Source organism: Aquila chrysaetos, chromosome 25 (genome assembly GCF_900496995.4).
Source record: "Aquila chrysaetos chrysaetos chromosome 25, bAquChr1.4, whole genome shotgun sequence".
Taxonomy (NCBI): domain Eukaryota; kingdom Metazoa; phylum Chordata; class Aves; order Accipitriformes; family Accipitridae; genus Aquila; species Aquila chrysaetos.
The window spans coordinates 16,815,660-16,838,014 of record NC_044028.1 but is presented as its reverse complement, the minus strand read 5'-3'; the positions used below and the strand labels follow the sequence as shown (position 1 = coordinate 16,838,014).

General features: G+C 49.4%; 1 protein-coding gene across 3 annotated transcripts in view; it reads right to left on the bottom strand.

Annotated features, from left to right (window-relative positions):
* Positions 1-22,355, bottom strand: part of AXIN1 (axin 1) — a 74,803-nt gene that overhangs the window by 3,256 nt on the left and 49,192 nt on the right. For all 3 annotated transcript variants that reach the window (XM_030001918.2, XM_030001919.2, XM_041120214.1), the window contains exons 5-8: positions 14,767-14,904; positions 8,732-9,285; positions 6,102-6,278; positions 4,650-4,895 (exon numbers count right to left, since the gene is read on the bottom strand). In XM_030001918.2, coding sequence (XP_029857778.1) covers positions 4,650-4,895; positions 6,102-6,278; positions 8,732-9,285; positions 14,767-14,904 — 1,115 coding nt within the window. The remainder of the gene's footprint in view (positions 1-4,649; positions 4,896-6,101; positions 6,279-8,731; positions 9,286-14,766; positions 14,905-22,355) is intronic.

The window sequence follows — 22,355 nt, the reverse complement described above, 5'->3', positions numbered from 1 at the left end:
CCTGGTGCGCACCGAGCACGCAGGGCTGGATGCACGCCTGGGGACGGTAACACAAACACCGCTCAGACTACTCGGGATTATTGCTGCTGTGGACAAAATAGCTCAGGACGGCTTTCCGCTGACCTACATCTGCCGGGCTGTGCAGACAGGACTGCTCCTGCTCCCCGCGGCTCCCCTGAGCACCTCTCCCAGCGTAGATGGAGGTCGGAGGAGATGGAGCTCCCAGCGCGACGTGTCCTTGGAGGCTTTGCTGCCCGTCCCATCCGCGCAGAGCGGCAAGGCAGCCGCCATCCCCAAAACCTCAGTGACTTTAAATCTCCTGTGTTTTCCTGACTCTCAGGATGTTGGTCTGGTCTCTGCTTCCAGCCCACACACTGGGGTTCTGCTACGTGGTGCCATCGCTAGACTGAAAGCGTCAGCCCAGTCCTAACCCCATTTTCAGAAGCAGACAAAAGTAGCAATAATAAAAAGCAGGGTACTCTGCCCTTCTGTAGAGCCTTTCATCTCCAGTGCCGTAAATGCTGCACAAACATTGGAGCAGCCTACACAAATTGGTAACTTGGCATGCGTGGTCTAAGCCAGAGGCACCCTTCTCTTTCAAAGTCACATAAAACAAATTTGGCAGCTTTAAAAAATTATTTTAAAAGCACGCTGGATAAAAAAGATGATTTTGTATTTACATGACTGGAAAGTTGCTATAAAAACCAGAATTTGCCAAGCACATGAGGTAATCGCAGTTTTGGAAATGACTCTGACCCTAACCTTTAAACATTGGCTTGCGGGCAGAGCACCTTTTTAATGGCATGCCCACGTAAACATCGGCACTGCAAACCAAGACCAGACGCGATCTTTTCACCTCTTTCTAAAGGCATGAGAGGTCTAAAGTTCAACTGAACAACCTTCCTGGTGCCTGCTCTGCCTGGAAGACCTTTGGAGAAGATGCAGCCTCCTGAGAGGCAAGGGTCCACTCCTGGTGCCAGCAGAGCTCTCGGAGCCTCTCCCATTCCCATATCAAAGCACAGGATGCCCTTTAGCTAGAAAAACATTAAGGAATTGAGTCATCCTTGGAAAAAAAAAAAAAAAGAGGCATTTAAAGGAAAAATGGGTCATAAATTCAGACAAATTCTGTGAACCCTGCGAGCCAGAAGTTAATTGAAGGGGTTTGGAAAACCTCAAAGTCCCTAAGCTTCTCTTAATCCTACTGGAAACAAGTCATGACTAAGAGAGAGCTGCTGTGTGCCTGGGGACCTGGGGACACAGCCATGCGCCCTGCGCAGGCAGCGAAGCCGCTTCCCCCAGGGCTGCTGCTCTCCTTCACCTTGGGAGATGGAAACGACACCCCCAAGCTCTGCCATAGTAGAAGCAAGAGGGGGACCATGCGGGTGGCTGGGAGCCTCATTCCTCCTCATCCTCCTCCTGCTGTGTAATTCACCCCTGAAAGGCCATTTTGGAACGTGCTCAGCCTGGCTCCAGCGCTCACCTCTTCCCAGAGCAGAGGTGTGCCGTAAAATGATGCCCAAAATGATGCCCGAAATGATGCCCAAAAGCAGAAACTCTGCACTGCTTCACAGAGCTAGAGTTGAAACCAATCCCCATGGCTTTGGATGCCCCTACTTTTGCCATAAATCAAAGCAAGGGTGGATGGCTGTGGTGCCCCTAAGCTCCTGGGACTGAACAAGGCCGTGCAGCGGGACCGGCTGGCCGGGAACAGAATACACACACATCCCAAACCGCAGCCACCGATCTCTAGCAGGCTGAAGCAGAGCTGATGAATATGGAATCACTGAAAATGTAATTTTCCAAGAGCTCCTCTCAGGAGAATGAAACAACACAACTGTCTCCGCTTTTGTCATCGCCAAGAGATCTCCTGAGACCGCAGCTTACCCAAACAGGCCACCAGACCGTCTCTGAGCCCTGACTCATTAAAGCTTCCACCTGCACCCATCTCCCGGGTGGCAGCGTGAGCCAGAAACACAGCCAGGTACCACCACCCTGCCCCTTCTGGGACCACCTCCCTTTGCTGCATTTGTTGCAAGCACAGAATGTGATTCAGTAAGGAAACAGCAGCACTCATCTGACTTACTGCATCTGCATCTCAGTCCTGATTTCTTAGCCGTATAACCCAGTAGTGCCATGACAGGGAAACTAAGTCTGGGTTACAGCACCAATCCAACCTCACTGCGATGCAGAGGTGAGGTGCCCAGCTCGCTCCAACTCAGCCCTGGAAAGCCTGAAATGCACCCAGCAGACGTTACCTTGGGAGATGTCCCAGCTGCCAGCTCTGCTCCTCTTCCAGGCTTGGCCCAACCCAATTAATTCCAAACTGAGATCATGCTAACGTTCTCACTGCTTGCAAAAATCTTTTCTCTGAAGAGCTGGTACTAATTACTTCATCCAGCTGCAAACGTAAGTGAACTGTGACATTGAGCTACAGAAAATGGCTCAAAGCCTAGCTGTACATGGAAGAAACCTGATGGTCACTGGGACACCAATGCTGGGCATACTGGATCTGCAGGTCATTCAGTACTGGACACTTAATCCTGCATTGCTTTCTAGCAGCAGCCAGGTAGATATCTCGGAGATCAATGTCCCCTCAAATGCTGCAGAATAGGGAGAGAAAGGCTTTTTCTGCAATAGAAGTGTGATTTCTGGAAGAACATTTATGATTCCCAGTACAGGCACTGCAGGCACCTCCTTTATTTCTAGCAGGGCAGTGCTGGGGTGGGAGCGGGGCTGCTGGCACCCCCATCCAGGGCAGCAGGCAGTTAGTTGGGAAGGGCCACTGCTGGCGAGGGCTGTGCGGGAGGAGAGCGGCTGGTGAGCCGGATAACTGTGCCGGCAAGGTCAGCTTGGCCGTACAAAGCTGGCACGGTGCACTCTCCTCCCGCAGCCAGCTCAAGCCAGTGCCTCAAGGACACCTCCGGGCTCACCTCCACCTCTCCTGCCAGCGGCAGTGTGCTGCCCCAAGGCTGCCGACAAACCTGGGACACTGGCTCCAGTTTCCCAGGGCTCTTCAAAGCGCCTGACTGAAATAAATGATGTTTTCATGTGAGCTCCCCTCTCCGTTTCTCCTTTGCTCTCAAAAGAGCTGTGGGGTCTATTTTCAGGCAGGCTCCTGTGCTAACCATAGCAGGAGCTCTGTAAAAAGCTGCTAGCTCAGGCGTGCTTCAGCTGGAGCACCCAATCCTGCCAAAATCCAGCAGACAGATTTCAACATTCAGAAATCTTTGGCTCCCTTGGGGAGCGCCGCATCCATTCTTGCCTGCTACTGAACACGGGCACATTTGCTTTTCATGAGCAGTTCCCTGCTGGTGAACATGCCTCCCTGGTTTTTCCACACATGGGGCAGGTCAGGGGGATCCCTGCATCACTGGGAGAAGAGCCAGACCTCATGGAGAGGCAGTGTAAGCAGAGCAGCCCAGCACTGGGACTGCTCAGGCTGTCCTCCCGCTGGTCTGCACGGCATTTACCACAATGCCACGGGGTTCCTACAAAGGCTACGCTTACAATACATGCCAAATTATTATTACAGTATTAACTGCATATGCGTATAGCCCAGGCCAGTGTTTCCAGAGTGTGCATCTGCACCTAGACATTTCTGGGCAAGGTGCATGAATTTATTACAACTATAAATGACTCTACTAATAAACCCTATCCAATTACACTGACTGAAAGGTAGATCAAATAAACTTGGCTTAACCTGACTTGGGAGAGCCCTCTAATTACCTGGCTTTCAATCAATGCTCTGACATAAATACACAGAAGTCTGCTGCATGGTCACTGCAAGCAAAAATAATTGGAGCGTGGCAATTAAAAGAGCTTCTTTTTTAAATTACATTTGTGTTTCTAAGAGTCAGACTGCGAAGTTTCAAGTTTTCAGAAGACAGCTATAAAGTTGTGAAAGGTTTTTAATGGACAAAGTGCTTTTAGCTGTTAACAGTAATTATCTAGCCCTTCCAAAATGCATTTCATCTGAGAGCTCCATGTGCCTTGCAAATAATGTTCCCTGAAAGATAACACAGGAGCAGGAGAATTAGCTCTGCAACAGGCATTAAGCTGAGTCACAAAAAGATGCAGTGACTTGGATACGGCCATGCAGCGAGTCAATGCTGCTGCAGCAGGACTACAGTGCAGTGCTCTCATCCAGATGCCACGAGCAGCCTTTGCCAGAAGCCTGTGGGAGATGTAGATAAAGAGCAAATACATATTCTTCTTCTGCACTTAATTCTGCTGCATCCTGCTGAATTCTCCTGCATCAACCTTTGAAATCATCATGCGAGTGTGAATGAGTGGAGAGTCAGCAAGTACCGGGGGAAGAGAGCTCTCCTGTACCATGCGCCTTCTAGACATGCTTCCCCTGCCCAGCTCCTCCTCAAGCTTTCAGCAGTCCCTTCCCACCCTGCCAGGAGCATTTCCAGCCTCTTCATCCACAAACCACAAGCCCAGGCCCTCAAGGTGGGTTTTGGCATTTGCACCACCACGTCAGAGGGACTGAGGCAGATTTCTCTGACCTCCCTGCACGTGCCTCCACCCAGTTGGTGCTGGGAGCTGGAGACCAGAGCAGAGGACATGGATATCTCCCCCAGCTGCCCACCTTCAGAACAGTCTCCCCCTTCCCTCCCACGCACAATCAGACCCTATTTCTGTACCTTTGTTTAAGGGGGAGTTTTCCAGCCCTTTTTTCCTCCTCCTCCAACCTCCTGCGAGCTTCTTCCAGCTGGGTGAGAGGGTTGGGGGCTGGATTGGGCGGCATGGTAGGATCTTGGATGAAGGGGTGAGAAGGCTGGACGACGTTTCGGAGCTGGGCACTGACCCATGGATGCACCGCAACAGGTCGCTCAATGGAGAGGGGTCGGACCATATCATGGGACAGCTGCTTCTTGGCACCTGAAGAGCTACACACAAACACAAATGTTTTACATGGACCACCGAGCCGCTTTGCACAGGCACACAGTCACTCCTAGATGGACCTACTGCTCCTGCAGCTGACCATGGGCACCACTGGGAAGCTCCTTACAGCGTGGCTTCTGAGGGAGAGGGGAGCACCATCCACCTCTAGAGAAGATTTCAAGACAGCAAGCCCTGAGACATCAGGGCGAGCAACCCAACCTTGACACAAAGCCCACTGCTCCATTTAAGGGCTCTCATCAAGTGCACAATACATAAAAATAAAACCAGCAAAAGGCAGCTCCACCATTTATGACATCGCCTCAGAAGATGGTCTCCCACGTGTTGCCAATGTTCCCAGCTTGGGAGCGTCTCCATGAGCCACTGGTTGGCATCTCCAGGGAAAGGGATGTTGCCGGGATGTGCTCATCCTTCCCCAGCTCCAGTGGCAGAACCTGCTGCCTGACTTCATGGTGGCCTGGCACTGCCCATGGCCCTGGCACTTGGCCCCAGCTGCCTGCAGTGCAACCCACCCTGGCATCTACCGTCAAGCAAGAGAAGAAACCACCAGCAGTCTCAGCACTCAGCCACCAGTGCAGCTGTGTCAGAGGGAATGAGACCCTAGATCTCTCTTGTCAACACCCAGCAAGCACTGTTTTTTGCCAGACTGACCACACTGTGGTTAAGGATCAGTGCCCACAGGAGATCTGTTTGACTGCAGCGAGATTCCTGAGACAGCCATGTCCCTGGCTCCACTCTAGGCAGGTGAGGCCATCCCAGAGGATGCTCCCAGCAAGCCAAAATGACTGACAACCCTGAGCTGTGCTAAACTGCTTACTCAGGACCAATGGCTAAAGTGCAGTAGGTCCTACGTTTCTATCAGCACCTTGCAGGAGTAACAGGCATTTACATACAGCAAATGCTTAAAGGAAAAATACTACCTACTGCATGCCACGTTATCCACCTTGGAACCATAGTGGCAATTTGTGAGATTCCCCTGGGGCTGCAACCTCCCCTCATGGCCACAAGTCATCTCTCAGAAAAACCAGCCCTTAGAGCCTCTGAGCATCCTCAGCCTCCAAAGGGTCTAAATGCTTGTGCCTGGTGAATTCTTGTCTTCCCAAGGTCTCCAGGAACAAGGCAGACCGCTGGACAGCCTTGTGCAGGAGTTGCAATACAACAGTGTGAAGACCCCTCACTCTGCCAGCCCTTACCCATGGTTTGTTTTCTTATGCCTGCTGATCTCTTTCTCTCCTTCTATGATCCACTGAAGGATCTTCTGGTTTCTCTCCACGTCTTCAGGAGATCCTGGCATCTCATAGTTGGCACCATCACTTTTCCCTGAATCGGTCTTCTTAACATTTCTTTTTGAGAGCAGACTTGCTTTCCCACTGCAAGAACAAAGCTTGAGACATTAGCGCTTTGCCTAAGCCACACAACGGCAGAGCGCGGCAGAGGATGGACATGTCTACCTCCAGACATGTTCAGCCCTGCCGGGGTCTGGTGCTGCCTGCAGTGCAGACGCGGCCCTGGCTGCCTTCCACAGACCCCTGGCTCTACCATAGCTCAAACCAACCGTGCCGCAGTTGAGGCTAAGAGCAAGACCGGCCAGACCTAGGCACAGCAGGGTCCTCCATCCAGCCACCTGCAGGGAAAGGGAGCTTCTCCTCTGGGGGAATGAGCCACAGCAACGTGGCAAAAAGCCCAGCAGATCTGCCACACGAAGCGTCGTGTTAGACCCCTGTCTCTTTGCTCAGAGCAGGAGGCTCATCTTGGTGCTGCAATCCGATGGACTGGATTCTGCTGCCTCTCCATGTCAGACCACTGCTCGAAACCTGAGCCCTACCCATCACCCCCAGATTCACTGATACCCCAAGACTGCTGATTTGCCATACCCAACATTCGCTTCTCACCCCAACCTGAACCGAGGCTTCACATCATGGTGGAAGATCACATCCTGGCTGGGGGGGGCTGCCTTCTTCAGGCTCTCGTGCACTGGGAAGCACAGCCACCTCAAACACTATAGCCAGATGGACACCAGCCAGTAACTGACACTCTGGCTGCGCTTGTGGCTGCAGTGAAGGCTCCTGCAGAAACCCCACCGCTCCTTGCCCACATGCATGCCCGTGTGCCCAGCCGGGCAGCCCCATGCTCACAAGGCCACACAGAATTCACCCGTGCTGGCCCGTCGTTGCCACAGCCTGTAATTTCATTGGAACCCCACCGTCCTAATCACCCACCTGCTTTAGTCCACAGGACCTCCCTACTTCTGCTTCTGCATGCTCACTAACACACATAGGAAAAATAACCTTAACACCATAGAGGAGTAACAGGCCCTCAGACAGCTTTGCTGATTTTCTGGGGAAAAAACTTGGAGAGGGATCTACAAAGGGAGGGCAAACTGACAACTTCTTTGCTTCTCCCCACATGAGGACTAGCGGATATCAAATGAAGTTCTCCAGCAGCAGATTCAGTGCAAAGAGAAAGAAGCCTTTTTCCACAGGTTGTAATCACCCTGCAGACACTGCCGTGGGGGCCTGGGGGGACAGCAGCCCAGCTGGGTTCAACAAAGAGCCAGACAAGCCACTGCTAGAGACTGCTGGCTGCCAAACAAGACTGTTTGGATGCAAACTCTTGTCTTGTGAAGCTCCTAACCTGGGGACTGTCAGGACCTGGGATTTTGTGCCAGAGGAAGGACAGCTTTGAATGTGCCCTCTTACAATCCCCTTGAATATGTGCTGTAGTCGGTGCTAGAGAGAAGTCCTGTGTCTAGATGGGGCTTTGGGTTGATCCAGCATGGCCTGAGCATGCTGTGGCCTGATGCTCTGTTGAAGCAACAATCCCTTCCCCACAGAAACAGGGCAGATTTAACTGCTTCTCCCTCCCTGGAGAGCAGCTAGCTTCAGCTGTCTCTGCGCTCTGCCTCCCTCCTGCCACCTCGGAAAGCTGGTCCTGCCCGCTGCAGACGCAGCTGCCTGCCTTCACTAAATATCCCACCCCTGGTACACTGCAAAGCATCACCCCAAAACCACAGCCTTGGGGAGCCAGCCAAGCTCAAGGTGAGCACAGGTCTCCCCTGTGGCTGCTCCATGGCCATCCCTTATCCTGGGAAGCCCCAAGCTTTGCTCTTACCTTTGCAGTCATCCAGTAACAGGACTAGCAAAACCTACAGCAGAGAAGGATCTTCACCCTCTCTCCTCAGCACAGAGGGGACAGAGGAATTCAAATGGCCACAGGAAGATGGACAAAAGACCGTAGGGCAGCAACATGTCTTTCCTGGGCAGAGGGTCCCCTGCCCCAGAGAACCTCTCCTTGGGACAGGATGCCACGCCAGCATCGCAGCATCCATCGCTTTGTTAGGAAGAGAAAGGAGCCCTTCTGGTGAATGAGCTAGCCTTCGCAATAAGGAGGGCTTTTTCGTCCTCTCATAAATACCTTAGGAGACTGGTTTCTGTTACCCAGACCCCGAGGCACAGCCCTATACTTAGCAACTCCCGATGCACAGGGAAGTAGACCAGCATCTGCAATTTCTAAGCACCTCCACTGCTTTAAGGAGCAGAAAAACTACTTTATAACCAAGGCCATTAAAAATCCTGCTTAGAGGGTGTCTTTCAGCACCAGACCACAGAGGTGAAAAGGCGTCTATAAGGGTTATGGGGGGACATACCAATTTCTGAAGAGGAAGAGCAGTGGGAGGCCCTTAAACCATGTCCCAGCACAGGTTTTCACGAGAAAACGTGGTTCAACCACCCTGTTTCACCAGCATGCTACAGCCCATTTATGAAAGAGCTTTCTAGAGAAGCCATGGCTCTGGGAACTCCCGTTGGGTGTTGCCTTGACTCACCTGTAGCCTAAAGAGTCCATGGGGACAGGGGCCATGCCCAAGTTTTCAGTGTAGTTTCGTGACTTTGTTGCATAGTTATGTGAATCTACATTCCAAGCAAAGCTGTTCTGCACTCGCTGCGTGGCCTCGGCCTCAATCTGCTCTTTTGGTTTCATCACACTGTGGTGATGGATGTGGTGGTAGATGTGTTTATGGTGGTATAAGTTAGCTGCATCCAGTTTCATTCCTGATTTTGTTGCGTGCTTGCCATGCCCTGGAGGAATTGTTCCTAGTGTCCCTGACAGCTTTCCTAAGTGGCCACTTTCCGGGGACCGTGGCTTAGGAGAGTGGCGGCCAGGTCCTGGAGACTGGCAGCCTGGTGTTTTCATTACACGCTGTACATGTTCATCAAGGATGCTTTCAGGGTTTTCTTCATGGGCATCTCTCATCTGCATCCCAGCACAGCCCATCTCAGAGTAACGAGGAGCGAAGTGATGAAAGGCTTGGGCAGAAGGCATCTTGTGGCTAATGACCGAGGGACCAGAAGAGATATCTGCATCCTCACCTTCTTCTTCCTGCAAGAAACAAGAGGACAATCAGAGAATGACAGGGTGCTGGTGGAAGGGGTCCCTAGACCCACCTCCTGCTTGCAGCAGGACTGCTGCCAACCCCTGAAGGGGTCAGGCCTGGCTTTGTCCAGCCAGATCTTGAAAACCTTCAAGATGGAGATCTACCGCCGCTCTGGAGACCTGTCCCAGACTGCACCACCTGCCTGCAGAAAACTTCCTAATGCTCAACCTGATCCTGTCAGTCCCAGCTTGTGGCTGTCACCTTGCTGTCACCGAGCAGAGCTGCTCAGGTCTCTGTTCCTGTCGTTTGAGCCACCATTAGCAAGGGTCTCCCAAAGAGACTGAGGCAACCTCTGACACACAGCCCACACATCACAACCAGGATTTACAGATGCGGCTTTTTCTGCTAAGTGTAACAACTCAATTGGACGTATGAGCGGGCAGAACCTTACTAAAAAGTTCCCCAAGTCCCTTGGAGGTGGTTCTGTAACAATCAGCAGCGGAAACACAACTTACCGCACCGTACCTGCAACTTGCTATGAGCCTTTGGTAAGGCATTGCTTCAAAGCTCATCAGATAAAGGCTGAAGGCACAGAATATGCCGCAAAACAGTTCTCGAGTCAGGCAAGACCAGGGGGGTTTCTCACCCGAATGACTAGTTCACCAGGCAAAGCAAACAGCAGGCTTGTAACAGGAGGGAGCAACTGAAGGTCAACAGCAGCATGAATAGTTTTGAAAAACCAAACACTGATTTCTCCCGGGCATGCTAAGGCTGGTGTGAAACACTTCATGCAGATAAAGAAAGGGGTTGGAACTAACTGCTTGTTCTAGTAGCTCACAACGGTCTAGGACACGCTGTTAGTGACTCTTAAGTCCTTGCCAGGAAGGATAAAACTCCCCCATGCTGACAGCCACAATTTTGATGCTGACAAACTACTTTACGCTCCAACATAAACTCAGATACTTATGAAGTTTCTTTATTGGAAGTCAGGATTCCTATTTTTTTTAATTACATAAGCAGGATTCCAGTGAGTCCTTTAATCCCGCTCTGTTTTCCTCCTTTGGCACAGTAAAGAGATCAGTTGCAGCACAGGGTATCTCTGCCCTGCCAGATAAATGCATCTGCTAGAAAACACTGACTCCCATCAGCTTTGCCTGTCAGATGTCATCATCCATCACTTGCTAACCAACTTCAAAGTCTCAGCTGCCAACCACAGAGCAAGAAAGCAAATAACAGACTTCCTCCCAGTGTCACACCTGGGGGTTCAAACCTGAACAGGGGACAATGCCAGGCTTTGAAAATGCCAAAGGCATGGATGCTGCAAGCCTGGGGGTGTGACATGATGCCCACGTCTGGAGGGGACACACCACTTTCTAACAAATTGCTTTGAAGAACATCAGAGGCACCTTTCATCTACAGCCACAACGCTGCAGCCTGCCAACTGCTGTCCCTGGGCACCTAGCTCAGGGAAAAGAAAAGATGAAGCATGTGCTGACTAAATCCCTACCACTGGGGTAAGCATTTATTAGCAGTTTATGAAAACCCAAAGATGTGCTCAGCGCTTGGGTGGCTTTTAGGGCTGGTACCCACTTTCTGGAAAACTCTTAGGTTTAAATACCAATTAATGTGCAGGGCAAGATTTGATCCTGGCGCAGATCCCTGAGGAATGGCAGTGCATCCCTTCTGCTTAGAGCCCAGAGCTCCAGCTGTGCTGTCACACCAGAGCAGGGTGGCATGGGACTGACAACGCAGGGTGGTCCAGCCAAGCAGGAACTTGGGATCTGGGAAATCATCTGGCTGCTTGGAACTCCATTTTGCCAATAACTGGGACCTGGTACTTTGCTTTGCTCTGAGACTGAGATCAGGGTGGCCTAAGGGATGGAGAGGGATGCATTGGCTTGCTCTCGGTTTGCCTTGGCTCAGCTCATCTGTGTCACTGAGCAGGAGATCTGGACCCTGAGCAGGTCCTCAGGCAGGAGCAAGTGCTGCTGGGGTGGGTGGTGTGCAGGCAAGCCCTGGGGCAGCTGGCTTCCCACCCCCCAGCACTGGTCTCAGCCTTGCATCGGGTAGGAAAGCCCCAACAGTGAGAAAATAGCAGCTAATGAAGGAATTGGGGTGCCTATCCCAAGCTGTCCTCTCTCTTCGAGCAGGACAGAGGCCAAAGGTTTGAGTCAAGGCTGCAGATTACCAATTCTGCTGAATCTTTTCACCGTGCTTAGTCTGCAGGGAAAAAAATCAACGTACAGCATGAGGTAGGGGCAGCCCAAGCTGGGATTGTAATGCAGGACTTTGGATACAGCAGAGTCTAGCCTTGGCTCCGCCGCATGCACTGGTGCATTGCAAGGTGCTCCTTGCCTGAGTTATCCGACCGCAGTCTATGCCTGGCAATGCAGCAGCAGCGTTCCAACCCACCCAAACCTGCCTGCGCCCAGCTGCACAAGCCTGCTGCCTAACCTGCAGCCCCTCTGCCCACCGAGCACCCTCGTCCTGCCCGTGGCTGGCACAGGCAGAAGAAAGGGAAGACAAGACAACAACGCTGCCAAGGAGGCATAGGCAAGAAGCAATACCTGCAGCATTTTACACCAAAGAAACCCGCGGCTCTGGGGAGCAGCCTCCTCCACAAGCTCAGGTTTCCTGGACACAGGGGTGGTGTGGGCTCCAGAGCCGTCTTTCGGCATCTCGACGCGGTGAGCTGGGCAAAGCTTGGTGGCATGCACAGCCTCTCGGCAGGCGGGCAAGCCCCGGGTGCCATAACCACTAGATGGTGCTTTGTTGACATAATATTGTCAGAAACCTCTTCCATCCACTCCCAAAGGCAGCGGCAGTTAGAGAGATGCAGACTTCAACTTTGCTGACTGTCTGCTGAGCTATTTTTGCTCTCCAGCAAGGTCAGGGGTGCCCTTCCCTTTGAATTAGGAGGCTGAGATCTGCACTGATGAGCTATGGGCAAGGAATACCTTGCTGCAGACCTCCTCCTCTGCCTTCTCCCAGTCCCACCCATCAGGCTGCTACTGGTCGGTAGGGCAAAATAGCTCATCTAACCACGAGTGCTTTTTCGATCATCATGCAAATGATTTCCCTCTCTAGTTAGGCAATGGTTTATATTCAAATAGTAAGAATGTCAGCACTGGCTTTGCTTCTCCTGGCTTATTTTCAGTTCGCTCAGTTCAGACAAAGACAGAGTGATCTGCATGATACGATACAGATCTGTATGATACGATACTGCAGCTTCCATGCGTGGACATGATGCTGAATTGGCTCAAAAAGTAATAAGGAAACGTGCATATTCTCTAGTCCTCTCCCACGTTGCTCAGAATAATTAATGAATTCAGAGTTTGGGTTTTTTTGAAAAACAGAAATCTTACAGTCTTTTCAGTAAAAGGCATTTGGCTTTAAATCAGATGCTTCTTCTCGATGTTACTGCATGATGTGACTTTGAAAGAGAACCCGCAGGCAGCTCAGCATGGAGGAGAAAAATTCTTTTTTCTTAGCTTTTGCAAAATATTTCCAGCTTCTCTGCTAAGCAGATAACTGCCTAGTGTGACTAACACTTGTGGTTTTCCCTGTGCTGCTGTTCAGTGGACCATGAAGACCTGGTAAGAGGTTACCCTGTAGTCCTGGTGTTCAGGTCATAGAAAAACGCCCTGTGATCTATCAGGATTCAAGCTCTCCTCTTGCTGATACCAGCAGCTCCTGCACCTTAAGTGCTGACCTAAAAAAGCTGCAATTGCTTACTCTGAGTTTTTCCTGAATGGCTAATGCCAGATGCCAGCCAGTCAATGAAATACATTCTGGAGACAGCAACGAGGTTTAATATATAGCATTAGTGGGAGTCCTGGGCTTAAAAATAGATTAAGTCACACAAAAATGTGTTTAAACAGACTTAAATTTATTCTCTGGCACATAGGTATTTGCTGATTTTATGGTATTGCTACTGGCAGCTTCTTCAAGGAGGCAGAGGGTTGGGATAATGTAGTCTGGTAAAGGTGGGGGCTGCAACGGAGCTATGGGAGGGGGAGGAGGAGGAGGAGGAGGAGGAAGAAGAGTACTCTAGGACTGTGTTAGCAGAAAATGCTGCCAGTTACATTGGCTTTGTCTAGAAAGCAACAGGTACCAGACAGGAAAACAGAGCAATTCCAGAAGAACAGGAACTTAATCACACAATAGCACCTCGCTGGCCTTTTCTGGCTGGATGCAGAGGTGCAGGGAGTTTGCTGGACAACACTTGGAGCTGGAGGGAACCTTACAGACCCTTTTGCCTTCCTCACTTCTCTGCATTTGAAATGCAGATGTGATTTAAAGCGAATACTACAACCTACAGCTCTTTTCTGTTTAAAGAGCTACTAGATGAACATCTAAAAATACTCTAATGGGGCTGGAGAGTCTGCCCTGGAGCCCCAGAGGCTCAGCTTCTCTGAAAGCACAGAGCTAGCCAAGACACGCACCAACACTTCTGCTTTAAGGGAGAGCTGTGGGTTACTAAGCACAGAGCCTTTGCCTCAGGGTCACGGCAGCTATTAACTGCAGAGACCCACAATTTCTACACACAGGGCTGTAGTTATACTGACATTGGTGATGTTCAGTAACACCGCGGTGTCCTCTGAAAATTCTCCTGTATCCCCAGCACAAGATGTACAGGTACCCATGACATGCAGTTTCTCAGAAGAAAAGATATGGTGTGAATACTCCTGAACAGGGTGTCTCACACAGGTAATACTACATGACCAGTATCTCATTCTCTCCCTTTTGGAGCTTGCTGTGGAGCTAAAGACCTTGCACGCTTCCCTTGGTTCATGTACCAAGTCCTCAAGCTCTGAAGGGCCCCACCGCTACCAGGGCTCACAGCAGGCAGTGCCATGGGCTGGGTTTCACCAGCCACCCATGTGGAGTCTGCGTTTCTCTGCCCAGGAGAGGGTTTTTGGATGCTACACCCCATCAGTTCCAAATTTTCTAGGGATGTGCTAGGCACTGATGGGCAGAACCCTTTTTGTTGTGGTAGAAACGGCCCGATAGCAGACACAAACACCTCCAAGCATAACGTTACCTGCCATCTGGTTACCATTTTTGGGGAAATAGGGATCACACAAAACCCCACAGGGGAAGGCAAACCCCTGTTACATAGTCTTCATCCTCGCATGGAAGGGATTGCTCACAAAGTCAGGAGAGTGAGGGTGCCAAAGAAGAAGATGGAGAGCATCCACAGCCCCTAAGCGGTGGCAGAAGTGGGCACTGCTGTGCCATAGCTGGTATCTTACAGCAGGGAGGGAATGCTGGAGCTCAGAGAGCCCTGCATGGACCGGGGAACAGCACTGTGGAAGCTCCTGGGGCAACGGCAGCCTCCAGGAGCCCTGTGCAAGTGATGACCATGGGTGTTGGAGCAGGAAAGTGGTCATCCCAGTTGTTTCCAAAGCAGCTGAAAGCTCCCTGTGGTATACAGTATGCAGACAGACTCCCAGGCTGGTAGAGGAGGCAAGGAGGTTACTAACCGCTCGAACGCGTTTAAGGCGCTCCTCTAATTTCTCCTCCGCTTCACGTTCCTTTTGTACTTCCTCCAAACGATTGATCAGTTCTGCAGCAAACTTCTCTGGTTCAACGTGGATATCCTTTGGCATTCGGTACGTACGCTGGAGGAGAAACACACCAGGGGTTAGCAAAAGATGCATGAAAAATCACACGTTCATTTTGGAGGCTTTGATAATTGGAAATGCCAGTTGTTCTGGTGGGGAGTTGAGAGAGGACAGGCTGGCAGATGCAGAGGTGCAGCCTAGGACCAGTGGGCTGGAAGCTGAGCCACCACCACGAGCTCTCTGTCTGGCACCAGCTCCGCACACAACCCCACATAAGGGAAAGTTTTCTGGAGCCACAATTCAACAAGCTCTTTCAGCACCAAACTCCGCTTTGGGATGGATATGCTTGCTCTCCTACCAATGCACACACAGTCAGCAGGAATATCCTGGTCTCAAAGGGTGGGAAATGGATGTACAGACAGACCTCTCAAAAATCGTGCTTACAGTAGTGATCTCTTCACCTTGATAGAAAGGAGGACTCTTATGCACACATATTCAGCTTATCCCGGGTGGATCAGCGTATGCCGGTCAATCTCTGCAAATCTAGCCCACAGCCACAGAAAGGATTGGAAATCCTGTCACCTCCAAGACATCTTACTTCCCTCCATCTTGTTACAACCCAGCACAGCCACAAAAGGCCACAGTTCCCTCAAAGCATCCTCTCTTACTAGAGGATCCTGCAGGATTGCATCTTGGCTCTTCAGAGCTGTGCAACTATCCCCGGCCTGCTTTATCAATACAGCAACCTTACAAGTGCAGAGATACCACTCTTCTGTTTGCCCTGGGTGAACAAATGAGTATTTATGGGAGTTCAAGGGCATTCTTGGTTCCTTATGCTGAGTTACCTTGTCCCTAAATTCCTGAGCTCTGGGATAAGAAGTTTGTGTAGTGAAGTATGAAGCTGACAGCTGCTGTATTTTTCCCCTTATTTTTATCCCTTCTGCATTATTTTGTTAAATAGTAGAAAAAATAAAATGACACAGCAGAGATAAAAATTTAATTTGGAGGAAAAATATATGGGAAATTCAACAGTATAAAAACCTGCATTCAAGTATTTCAATACCAGTATGAGAGAAATATACACTCTGTAGGACCAGAGATAAAATTAAATGTGAAGACGTGAGATAATTCATAGCAAAAGAACAAATGCAGCACCAGAAGCAGACATCAAGCTTGAAATCTTTAAGGGAGGATGAGAGACCACCTGAATTTATCCCAGACCAGCCGAAAGATCAATGTGGAAGACTAAAATAATGCTTTGCCTCAAAACCTGACAAAAGTATGCAAATCATATTGGTTTTTCTCTCTGCCAGCTGCCGAGTGGAAGGCAAGGGAAGAAAAATAAAGGCAGTAAGTATCCTACTGATGGCACTGAGAAGCTGAAGACATCTTTTATGACACCCAAGTTGGGTTGCAGAGGTCTCAGTTAAAGCATTGTGTGTTTTGTTCGCCGAGAGCAAGACCCAGCCAACCCTGCCAGCAAACCTCAATTCCAGTGCTCACTGCCATCGCCTTCTCTTCCGCGCGGGATGGTGCTGGGCTGCAGTGTTCCTGGAGACATCTGCGGACACAATGCGGCTTTGCAGGCAAAAGGACTGCCTGCTCTAGCATTCGCTTTCTGTGACAAGCAGACCAACAGCTTCACCTGAAGCTGTCCCAGGCAGGACTGACCCATCCGAGCTGCGAACAGCCCCAAACAATCATCCCCTTCATCCAGGGATGCAGCAGCTGGAGAAGGCATAACACGTGTGAGCTACCAGGTGGCTCCCACTTTGGGATGACAAAGTCTTTGCTGCCACCAGGACCTCCAGCCCTGCAAATCAATGGCCTGTATTAAAAAGAAACACTGCAGAAAAAGATTTTCATCAACAAAAATTACATTTAGTCTTGAAATATTCGCAAAAGGGCCAAAGTGGCATACTTCGTCCCAGCGCCTGGACCTTGTATTGTCCAGAAATGGGCCCCAGACGTGCTCCGTCACGGGGGAAGATGTGGCAGAGCTAGTCCCTGCTCTGTTACTCCCTGGGGAGCTTCTAGGATCCAAGTGATTTTTCCACATTCCCCCCGCATAGCCTGGGGGAGCACTTCTGGCTAAGGGAGTCTGCTTTCATCAGAAACCCCAAACCCATGACCACCACCATCCATCCCGTGAGGCAACGCCAGCGATTCCTGAGGAGGGAAATCTCTCTCTCACCTGACAAGTCACAACCCGCTGGATGATGTGTTCACTCCCTCCTGCCACCTCAGACATGCCAACTCTCCCTGCGGTTGTTTATATGATGGCAGCACCAAGCCCTTCTCCGTTAGAAACTTAATGAGCCTAATGAGAGGCAGCTCAGCACTCAGCAGTTACAGTCTCTGGTCTCCCCATTGCAGCTACCGCCATCGGCTGCCATAGAAAAGCAGAACTGGGAAAGAATCTACCTTTATTTTCATAGCCTTTGATGCAATGCATCATCCCAAACCAAAGTCTCTCCCGAGCCCCCAGCAGCAGTGGGTGCAAAGGCTGAAGTTTGCTAACCTGCATGTTTGAGTCCTGTTACAATAAGGTGGTTCCCTCCAGGCCCAGCAATGCTTAAGGACCACAGCTCCATCTCTGGTGAGGATCTAAAGACATTCAGGGTCACTGCTGTAACCAGGGAACTCGAGATAAGATAATATTGGTCTTTTACAACTAATACTTCAGCATGTTTATCCACAGTCTCTCAAAGTCTGGAGGTGACTGAAGCTCGACTACAGAAATGAAAGTAATCGAACTCAAGAATCTTTAAGATGAACTCATTTTCCTCTCTCTCTGATAAACCACTGCATCTGCAAAACCCCTGACCCATCCTTGGAGCTCTCCATTCAGCACAACAGCCTGCAGGTCCTGAGCAGCCCGTTCAAGGGTGGAAGATGCAGTCCCCTCTGTGAAGCCATCTCTGCAAGGGTCTCCCTGATCATCCAAGTTCAATGCAACTAAAATAAACCTCACTTCACCCCACGGATACCAGTTGTATGCGCCCTGCGTTGTCCTGGTGGGTACCTGTAATGGTGACTCACGGAAAGTTGGCAAGCAGGATGATGCTCTGAACATTGTCTGACTTTATTCCTATCCCAAAGGATGAGCTACAGAGACTTCCCCAAAACTAACAATATTGCAGAATAATGAATGCAAATTCCCTGTGCTGAAGCAATACTGATAACTGCTGAGGGCTCGCTCTATCTCCCTGGACAGCAAACATGGACTGCATTGACCTGGTTCAAAAGGCTTAAGACAAAAAAGTGTTTGAAACTTTTATCAAATGATGGGCCTGACTTCGGAAGGGAGACATGCTCCATCAAAAACCAGCTAGGCTGTGCCTGTGCCTGGAGGAGGATCCTTCAGGGCTTTGGGATTTTGAACCTGCCCCCCGGCTTCCCGTGGGCATACAGAGCCCTGCCAAGGGAGTTCTAAATAAGCTGTTTATTGTTCTGAAATTAGAAGGGCTCCCAATGCTTTTGTTCCAAGTAAAGGGTGCAGCACTCTCTGAGAGCTGACTGGTTTGGGAGGATCCAGCCCTCCAGTACGGATCAGAATGAGATCTCTGGACATTTTCTGGGTCAACAATTCAGAAAGGAAGCACTTCATTTTAAAGAACTGTTTTATTTATTGCTTTATTTAATTATCTACCTGCTTCTATTTAATGCCACTAGTTCAGATGGGTCTGTCCAGAACCAAACCATGCTGAGCTGGGGAGGTTGCAGAGGTCAACAGATGGGAGGCTGAATGCCAGATGGGTTGGCAAGAAAGAAATTGCTTGAGCTGGTCTGGATGGAGTAATCTTTCCTAGTGACAGCTGTGAGGAAGGATTTCTTGGGGTACCTATCACCAGGACATTGTCCTTGACATGTGAAGTGTCTGAAGCTCTGGTACCTTTGGGAAGAAGCAGCCTGCTAAGAACATGCGAGATGCACAAGCTCTCCAGTAATTCCACTTAGCACCTGGTTCTTCCACTTAGCACGTCTTCTTCTTTTCTTGGAGCTGATGGAGTGGGAGTTGCATGGATTTTGCTCCATGAGGCAGATGCAGGTCTTGTGTTTTGATGGATTTCACCTTCCCTGAAGTTTGAGGATGAAGTTGCACATCAGAACGCACCAGCATTCTAAATGTGTGGTTTTACTATGATCTATATGTGAAAAGGCTGAAAGGGAAGAATCTCACTGCGGCTTGCAGGTTCCCCTTGGGAAGAATAAATCTCAGCTGCTCTGAGATGAAACAGGAAGTTTTCCAATGTTATCATTGGGCAGAGGTCTCCAACCAGCCCCAGCGATCCACGGGTTGGGCTGAACCATTTCTGACAGATCCGACTGGACCAAAGAATTCTTTGCTGGTAAATCTCCCTCTTCTACAGGTTTGATGCCTCCATGATGCCTGAATGGCTGATGTCAGATCACAAGTCAGTCTTGGAAATGAAAGGAAGACAGCAGACTAGAGAAGCCAAGAGAAAAGAACTTCTGAACTCCACATTTCCCAGATTAATGCATTCTTCTGACACACATTTTTAAAGGATAAATGGTGTTTCCATACCAGAAACACTTGTGGCAGAGCTCACGGATAGCTGGATTTCAGCATCCACTTTAGCAGCATTGAGGGATTAGGAAAGAGTCTCACTGCTGTAAGGCGTTTGAGGAAAATGGCATAAAACAGCTGATGGGAATTCTGAACATGTTCCCAACTCGCAGGAGCAGAAAGCTCATTTAGCTGTAGATATCCAGGCAGTACAAGACTAGGGCTCCTCCTGTACACTCCTCACTTGTACAGCATAGCAGAGTGGTCACTCAAAATCTTCTGTTCCACTCCAGAACACTACGGAAGCCACTGTGCAGCTTGACTGTGGGGCAGGACAGGAAAGCTCCCACCCAATGATTGAGCTACAGCAAGAACATCACAAAATGGCTTCTTTATGCAGTTAAACAAACAAACAAACAAAGGAGTATCAAGTCTTAATGCTTGAGGTTGGATTTTTCTGAATTTGCTGGGAAAAGGGAACATCTCCTATCTTCTCCTGGGAACAGATGAATGCCAGAGGTGGGGTAAATACAGTGCAATAGCACAGGTACGGCCCTGCATTCACTGGGCTTTCACCCTTCCTTTGGGAACTTGCTTGCTCCTTCCTGCCTTGGTGCTTCAAGACTCTGCTCGAAACCAAGAGAGAGATGGAAAACCACATGAAAAGCAACACTCACTCGCCATGTAATGGGTTCCTGCCAGAGGCACAAAACAAAGGTCTTGTTGCTTGCTAGAGACCTTCACCCACTGCATTCCTGGGCAGAGCGCCATTTCACAAAACACAACTTTTCCAAACTTAAAGCATTGTAAGTTTCTAAGTGTGGACGATGCAGAACACAGCCAGCCACACACCAAGATCTCCTGCTGCATAGCAGTGCATCCTACATAACCAGCACATGCCTTCATTATTTGCAGGCAGCGTGGCTGCTGGAACTAGTGGGGAAACTCCTATGGACTTCTAATCACTACAGTTCATAGCTTCTGGACCTAAGTAAAAGTGCTGCTATTAAAAGCAATGTAAGTTCTTTCAGAATTTTGCATAATAGCCCCATAACTCATTTGTAAGGGAATGGTAAGGTCTCTAAAGGACTTCTGAAATGACTTTTCGGAAGTAGGAGGTTCTCTACTATCACTAGGAAAACATGCCATGCATTCTGCAAGCACTATCAGTAAGGACTCTGGCTACACTGGTTAGATATGAGTTCATAAAGACCTTCACTCAAAGGTTGCCATTTAGTCATTGCTACACATTGAGAAGCGTGCTAACGACCAGGTCCAGGCGGCTGATGGAGACTGCTTTAGCCTCCGGCTGCGAGATAGCCCTAACCACCGGCTTTGGAAAGCAACACTTGAAGAAACATTTGCATGGCTCCTTGCTAATTGGGGACGTTTAATTCAGTAAGCGTGCAGTTAGAGGTGATTTTAAAAGACTAACTTTATAACATTTCACACTGGTGTTGTCAAAACATATTGTCTAATTACCTTCTCCTTTCTTGGCTGATTGATAAGTGAGGGCAGAGCAGTGCCTCTCTGAAGTCGATGCCAATTCTGTGTCAGTAATTGGCTGGCAGGAGGTGCCAGAGTGTCTGAACTAAACTTTTATTCCCTGGAGAAAGACTAGAACTAACTCGACTTCTCAGTCCCCTGCTCCCATATAAATATGCGTCAAGATGCCTTTTTCCCTGGGACTTAAATTACAGTGCAGAACCTAATGGGAACAGCGGATGTTTCACAGAAAAATCCTTGTGAAGCGTCTGTGTGTAGTTTAAGAGGAATATGTAATTCTAAAAGACTGTGTAGATAAGTAGGATAATATAAAAATTTATAAGCAGCAGGTGGCCAATTTAAACCTTGTTCCCGCCCCCTGCCCCCCCCCCCTTTTTAACTGGGTTCCAAAAAGGTCGATAAAATTTAATGCTAAGTAAAACTAATTAGCCTGCAAGGAACTGCTGCTGGAATGACACTTATTCAGTTCAACAAAAGAAATGTTTGGCAGATGGAAGTTCGTTAAAGCAGAGCTCACTATACATATTTAATGCTCCATACTCTGAGTTTATAACCTGCAGTTCATTGAGGCATTGCCAGTGCACACGATCAACAGAAAGCCACTATTATTTTTATCCAAAAGGTAAAGCCACTGACAAGCTTTGAAGTCAGAGAATATTCACTCAGTAGTTCCCACTGTTGGGGAACAGCAACAACAACAACAAAAAATAAAGGCCAAGCTTTCAAACTTCAACTCTAACAAAGCCATGCTTACAGTAAAATCGGCATCAAGTGAAATAAAAAGGCACCCAGCCAGCCTTTTCAACAGCGACCACACTGTGAAAGCAACTGTGTGAAAAGAGAGGTGACTGAGCAAGGATGGCTAGTGAGCGTCCGCAGCCAGGGCTTTTATTGTCAACCCAGTGATCAAAGCACAGGAGACCCTCTTAAATCTAAGGAAAATAATCTAATTTAAAAGGCAAAACAAAGAGTGGTGGGGTTGTGGGGTTTTTTTTGGTTTTTTTTTAAATCAGATTAAAACAAGGGTGTATTTCTGCTGGTATTGTGCTGCTTTGAGCAGGCAGGATGAGAACAGCTGCGTCAAGTTTGAAGGCACTTCTGGAAAAAGCAGATGGAGGCTTTTTTTCTCCCCGTTTGATTTGTGCTGGAGTCCAGCTGTCCAAAGGGGAAAGAAGTACCTTTATTCCCTGCTAGATATTAAATGTCACCTGTAACTTCTCACAAGAAGAAAATAATAATAAGCAGAGCTGCAGATGGTGCTGCAGATCCCTAGCAGTTATGCTCATCTTCCAAAAGCTGTTTGCTCACCTGGAGCAACCAGGGAGACAGTATCAGACAAATGAAATACTTATGCCTGCACCGTCTTTGCTCTCCTGCCTCGTATCCCCAGGCAGGCTTTGCCGAGTCCTTGAGAACAGGTTACAGCTCCCTTTGGCTGCCCAGTGCAGAAATACCGCTCGGGACAGTTGCA